The 7,139-nt window shown below is 35.0% G+C and overlaps 1 protein-coding gene and 1 pseudogene across 1 annotated transcript; one reads left to right on the top strand and one right to left on the bottom strand.

Annotated features, from left to right (window-relative positions):
• Positions 1-760: 760 nt before the first annotated feature.
• On the bottom strand, positions 761-1,339 carry LOC112030655 (protein SRC2). The gene has a single exon (XM_024063320.2). It carries the CDS (start codon positions 1,337-1,339, stop codon positions 761-763), a length of 579 nt encoding a protein of 192 aa, XP_023919088.1.
• A 2,607-nt stretch (positions 1,340-3,946) lies between these two features.
• Positions 3,947-6,817, top strand: LOC112030686 (pentatricopeptide repeat-containing protein At2g13600-like; annotated as a pseudogene).
• Positions 6,818-7,139: the final 322 nt, after the last annotated feature.

Genomic DNA, 7,139 nt, shown 5'->3' with positions numbered 1-7,139 from the left:
CAATACACACACACACACACACAAAATTTAGTATTTTTCATAGTGAAATCCTTAAAGTTAAATGTTTTATAGAGTTAAATTCTTCTTTTACCATATTCTATAGTGAAATCTTTAAAATTTTCATTTTCAAAATAAGTTACCAAATTGTCTATCATTGCAAGTAAAAATTTTTCAATTGAACTAATGAAGTGTTCAGATATGAATGATCCAAAACTTTAAGAGATACAAGAATACATTTTACAACAAAAAATGAATTTGATAAACAATACTTCTCTATTACTACTATGACCAATTGGACTAACTCAAATATTTGAGGGCTGGGGGAGGGAGGGGGGGGGGGGGGTCAAGTTCTATTTTTGGGGGGCTAATTTTTAAAATATTAAATATTTCTATATAGTATAAAAATATTCACACTACCGTGTAGCTCCGCCCCTTACTAAAGAACACAATGCGAGCAACATATTTGAAGTTAAGTTTAGAGATTATCGGTGCAACTAAAATGAATGAAACTACGTACAAATGTACCTTAATAGAATGAGTAAATAGTAAGAAAAAGACTAATCTCTTCCCCAGAAGGAAACAAAGAATTACTAACAATACCATAAACAACTTGACATTATAGCTAGGAATTGAAAGACAGGGAGTCACACAGAACGTTAGAAGACATTAAACAACAGAAACCGGTACAGAGAGAATGGATAATCCACTGTCCAACATAGATTTTGAGGTGGGCTTGCATTGACTAGAATGCTCCATTGACTTACCCACTTGTCAGTCCCGAAACCAGCCCACCCAGCACTACCGGGCCCAATAATTTTGCCAGTTTTCTGATAACCTGTCTTCGGTTCCTCTTCTTCGTAATATGCAGCAGTGTAGGATCATCAGCAGTTGGGTCCTTGAACTTATAAGAAAATGTTAGTTCTCCTTGCCCTTGCTCCGTCCCATTACTCTCATCCGAATAAGTGTCAACACTTCTACTCATACGTCTTTCCTTTCCTGCAGCACCTTCCAGCAGATCTGTGATGAGCACACGGACTTCACCGATATCTTTGTCCCTTACACCGTGAGTTCTCCGGCACGACCTGAGTTTAACAACCAGTGCAAAGGAGTTCTCTTGGGCCATGGCTATGTCAATGTTGAACTTAACCTTAAAGTTCCAGGTAGGATTTGAACCACCTTCTGCGTCAGCCGATGATATTTCCTTGGAAGAACGGAGGTTATTTTTTATGTCCCACATGTAAACCACGGCGTAAGGTTTCATTCTTGTGACATGATTTACATTTTCCAACCCCAGGGCAGACTCAATCACAACTTCTAAAGGCCTGTAAGAGTTAGACATGTGGTGTGGCTAGCTATTGGAGAGACTGGCTTGGGTGAGCGAATATGTATGCACTAATATATATATATATATATATATATATACTCGTTTGTGTTTATTACACACCCGACACACTTTAGTGTACACATAATATACACAAACTGCAATTTGCAAGAGAATCTTTGACTTGATTTAAAACAACTAGTTTTATTGTAACGTATAATTATGTATATACAGTGTACACTTAGCTGTCTCAACTTGTCATTCTTTTTTTTCTTTATTTTTTTTGTTTAGCTGAACAAGATTCTCAACTTGTCATTCATTTATAAACGCATGTATGCACTCATTGGTAAAGAGATAAACTGGAAAGAGTCCTTTTGGGGGGTGGGGGTGGGGGATTTTACAAGAGCACATGGCAAAGTTGAGATTATGAGAGGACTTTGGAAGCCGTATTTCGTATTAACTACACGTTCTTCAGCTTGATTAATATACTTCTATCTATTCAGTCAAAAAAAAAAAAAAAAAAATTAATAATAATATTTTATTTTCTAATTAAGGAAACCATTATTGATATATATACTCTTTTAATTTGCTTCTACGGCTAGAAAGTGGACCCAAATCAAAGTCTACTTTCTAAATGACAATAAATTGATGTCGGTAGAGCCAAATGACATATCATAACCATTATCTTTGAGTAGATCAAAGTCTCATCTTTAAAAAAAAATAAAAGAAAAAGATTTTGACTTAAGCTCAAACCTAACTTCAATTTATTAATACAATTTGTCAAAAAAAATTTATTAATACAACTTAAATTTAACATATTTTGGATTTAGAACTTATCAATACATTGGATACTTTGTTACATCGGCGATTGGACCCAAATTGTCAAACCATTAGAATCATATTATGATGAAACACAATACGTCAAATAAAAGAAATTTAATAGCTAGTTGATGTATATACCTATCCATGGATAAGTTGTAATAATGATGCTTGAGTTTGGAGAATATTGTTTTATAAAGTTGTTAAAGTGAAAATTCAAGTTCTGGAATTTTCTAAATGAAAATTCGAAATTTAGCATTCTCGATTAGTCAAAGCTTTGACTCGATCGATCGAAATGGTAAAAAACAATCTTGGAGCCTCTGGATGAATCGATCGCTATTCGATTCTTGTTTGATTGATCGAAAAAAGCATTCAATCGATCGAATGGAACTTTTGACCGATTCGAAAGTCATAAAACAGGATTTTTCTGCAAAATTTTCTAGGAACTATTCTAAATGTTTGAAGAGGTATTGAGCTTTGTGAATTGTTTTATGAAACATTTTAATTTTCCATACGTGCCTTTTGTTTTTGTTTTTGTTTTTGTTTTTTTTTTTGCCCACTTTTGGGAATCTTTAACCACCTTGTAGTAGTGTTTTCCTAACTAGAGTGAGAATTGGTTATAATGTTTAGTTGCATTGGATTCATCCAAATGATGACACATGTCCAACAATTGAACATGTGTCATCATCTAGTTAGGTTCAGTGCAAGGACGGACCCAGGTGGGGGCCCGGACCCTCCTGGGTCCAAATTATATACATTATTTTTCTAGTTGCCCCCATTCCAAAACCTTAGGCCCCCCTCCAACTAGCAACTGGTCAACCCAAAAATTTAACAAAAATAATTAAACATTCACAATGTTGATTATATTTTAGCAAAAAAAATTATTTTATCACCAAAGAACCAAAAAACCATGTGTTAATGAAAAAGTTACAGCTAAATTTTTTGCAACTATAGTAAACTGGTATTAATTTCAATTGACTGTAGCAAGTTGTTAAAAATAAAATACAATATTATATTAAGATTATCTTTCTACTTTCAATTAAAAACTCAAATTCCCTCTCTTACTTTATTATTTTAATGAGTTGTCTATAATATTTTAAATGAAGTGGGGAAAAAAATAGAATATAAGAACATTTGATGTTGGGTGTATTATAAAGTGAGATGGAACATAGATAAATTAGCCTTTTGAGATGCTAAAAACTGAATTTTTTAGCATTACTACTGTGAATGCTCTAAATTTTTTTAAAATAAAAATCCTAGCTAGCCTAGTATTTAAAAAAACATTATTTTTTATTTGCCTTTTTGATAGATAATTGCATTTTAATGCATTAAGAAATAATGATTTTGTGTATTTATATTTTGTTAATATTATATAGATGCCTATTTGAAATTTTTTCTTCTTCTTATATTTCGGCTATTTCTAACTTAAAATCCTGGGCTCATTCCTAATTCAGTGTAATAAGACATTGGACCAATCAAGTCTTTTGAGTAATAAAATGACCATTTCTTTAGTCACTGTCAAAGATTTATAGCAATAGACTTAATCCTTTGACTAATCCAAGTCCGTTGTATTTTTTTTGGGACTAAACTAAAGAGGAAAGGAGAAAATATTGAACGTATTTATCTTCCTTTGTTTAGTTTGCAAAACAAAAGAGAAATTGAAAGAAAAATAATAATTATTTTTACTTTCATGTCCTAATGAAATAGAGAGAATAACAAAAATTCTTGGGCATAAAAATAATTTTTGGAGTAACAAAAATCAGCTTGTGAAGTTTTCTCTCCGTCAACTTCGTAACTTAAACATTGTTTTTGATATGAATTCTCTCTCTCTCTCTCTCTCCACTCCATACGTTTATAATGTTTGTGAATCTGTCATCTGTAAATCTGTGATTGTGTTTGGGAGTATCCAAGACTGTTTTTTGTTTTTGCAACTGCTGAGTGTTTGATACAGTGAGATGAGCGTTGTGATTGGGGCAGAGGGTGAGTGACAGAGATAAAAAAAGAGACAAAAGGATGGAGATAAGGATACATAATATAATAAAAATGTCACACAAATTTAACAAAACAAAATTGGGACTTGCCCACATTGCTAACTCATAATGCTATAACTAATATTTTTCATGTCCGTGCTTCCTATTAGAGAAGTGAAGAATGAAAATAGCACGTTTTAGTGGGAAAAGACGTAAATCAATGAGTAAATGATTTTCTTGGACTTCTTTCAAACAGGAAAAACTTTTGCATTTGAGCACTCTGTTTCTTTCGCTGATGCATACGCCAACAAGGTGATAAGCACACTTAATGTTGCCGAAGCATTCATTTCTAGGAACCTGGAAGCGGAGTCTCTGGAGGTAGAGTTTCAAGTTCTTCACAACCCTTTGTCAATCTCCACAAGCCCCTCACAACTACATAGTTTCTACCAACATTTCTATAACTAAGTATTGCAAAAATGGCCAGCTCAACTTTGCTCGGAACCTGTTTGATGAAATGCCTAGACGAACTGTTGTCTCATGGAACACCATGATATCAGGTTACTCCAAATGGTGGCAATACTGAAGTTCTGAAACTAACTTCCTTTATGCACAGTAGTAATATAAAGCTCAATGAGACCACTTTTTTGACTACGTTTCGTGTATGTTCACTTTCCCGGTCGGTTTGTGAGGGAGAAGAGCTACATTGTCTAGTTTTGAAATCTGGGTTTGAGAGATTTGAGCTTGTGGGTAGTGCATTGTTGTACCTTTACGCAAGTTGTATTGATATTGAAGGAGCAAAGCGGTTTGATGAGTTGCACAGTGAAAATGAGTTGTTATGGAGTTTGATGCTTGTGGGGTATGTGCAATGTAACTTGATGAGTGAGGCTTTGGATGTGTTTAATAAGATGCCATCTAGGGATGTTATGGTGTGGACTATGTTGATTTCTGGGTATGCGAGGAGCAAGGATGGCTGTGAATGGGCTTTAGAGTTGTTTAGGAGGATGAGGGGGAGTGGTGAAGTGAAGCCTAATGAGTTTACTTTGGATTGTGTTATAAGGGCTTGTGGAAGACTAGGAAGGCTAAGAGAAGGGAGGATTGCTCATGGGTTTTTGATAAAATATGGATTTGAATTTGATCACTCGATTGCTAGTACATTAATTGAATTCTTTTGTGATTGTGAAGCTATTGATGAGGCCAAGAGAGTTTATGATTGGATGGGAAACCCAGGTTTAAATGCTTCAAATTCACTTATTGGAGGGCTTATATTTATGGGCAGGATTGTAGATGCTGAGTTTATTTTTGGTAGGCTAGTTGAAAAGAATCCAGTATCATATAATATGATGATTAAAGGTTATGCAATGAGTGGCCAAGTCGAGAAATCTGAGAAACTGTTTAATAGAATGGCGGAAAGAACTATAATTTCTTTTAATACCATCATTTCTGCATATTCTAGGAACAGAGAAATTGATAAAGCTTTGAAGCTGTTTGAAGAAACAAAAGGGGAAAGAAACCCAGTGACATGGAATTCAATGATGTCAGGTTATATTCAAAATCATCGACATGAAGAGGCTTTCAAACTATATGTGACTATGCACAGATTATCAATAGACCATACTAGATCAACTTTTTCTGCTCTTTTTCGTGCATGTGCATGCCTTGGATCTCTTCAGCTAGGAGAATTACTTCACACCCATGTGATCAAAACGCCATTTGAATCAAATGCTTATGTTGGAACATCTCTTGTAGATATGTACTCCAAATGTGGGAGCATCTCCAATGCACAAAAATCATTTAGTAGCATCTCTTCACCCAATGTGACTGCGTGGTCTGCTGTTATCGATGGATTTGCACATCATGGGCTTGGCTCCAAAGCAATTTTACTCTTTGAGAAAATGTTAAAGCAAGGAGTTGTTCCCAATGGAGCTACCTTCGTGGGGATTCTGTCTGCTTGTGGTCGTGCTGGTCTAGTCGATGAAGGGATGAAATTTTTCCACTTAATGCAAAAAAGTTATGGAGTAACACCAACTTTGGAACACCATGCATGTGTGGTGGATCTTCTTGGCCGTTCAGGCTATCTACAAGAAGCTGAGGATTTCATAAAAGCAATGCCTATTGAAGCAGATGGGGTTGTCTGGGGAGCTTTACTTAGTGCCTGGGAGAGTGGCTGAGAAGATCTTCAATATGGATCCTAAGGCAGTATCTGCTCATGTTATTCTGTCTAACACGCATTTGAAATTGGGCAAATGGGGAGAGAAGATGAATGTGAGGAAGAGATTAAGGAGCTTAGGCATAAAAAAGGCTCCTGGGTGTAGTTGGATTGAGTTGGAAAGCAACGTTCATGTGTTCTCTGTAGAAGATAGAACCCATCCTCATTGTAATGCCATTTATGCAACTTTGGAGCATTTAACGTCAAATATAAATTCCCTTCAATATGATTTTTATTTTGGTTTTAAATCAATAGTGGAGGCTGACTTCTTTAAAGCAAAATACCCTTATTGATAAAGGTCATGTTAGTTGTGTGATTCATTCTCCTATCTCATAAACAGGAGGAAGTGTGGGCCTTTTTTGTGATTTTTCCGTGCTTTCTTATGGAAGCAACCGGTTTAACCATTTCATGGGAGTAGCACTACTTGCACAATCCAGTCCTAGAAAACTACGGTGGGTAAGGTGGGCCTTTTATAGATTACGGTATATACAGACCAGTGGAGGATTCTGTCTCCATTGTTTTTTATCTTGTCATTTTTTCTTCTCTCCCATGCATGTCATTCTCTCTCTATGTGAAAGTTTCTTGTCATACATCTCTCCAACAGATACTGCTCTCAAAGAGAAGAATTATGCCATTAAAAGAGAAGGGAAAGATTATGTTCTTGCTGAAATCTAAAGAAAAAGAGTAACAAAATTTTATGTTTTTGCTGTAATTAAAAAAAAAAAAAAAAAAAAAAAAAAAGGAGAAGAAACATGATTGAAAAGAGAGAAAAATCTGGATTGGAACTTGCAGGTAGAATTGAAGAACACTCGAGGATTTTATT

The sequence above is a fragment of the Quercus suber genome, unplaced genomic scaffold, assembly GCF_002906115.3.
Source record: "Quercus suber isolate HL8 unplaced genomic scaffold, Cork oak 2.0 scaffold_239, whole genome shotgun sequence".
Lineage (NCBI taxonomy): Eukaryota > Viridiplantae > Streptophyta > Magnoliopsida > Fagales > Fagaceae > Quercus > Quercus suber.
This window is presented reverse-complemented; position numbering and strand designations above follow the sequence as displayed.

Bases quoted from the DNA above. Each gene is read 5' to 3' on its own strand.
- LOC112030655 (XM_024063320.2), bottom strand. From the start codon at position 1,339: ATGTCTAACTCTTACAGGCCTTTAGAAGTTGTGATTGAGTCTGCCCTG.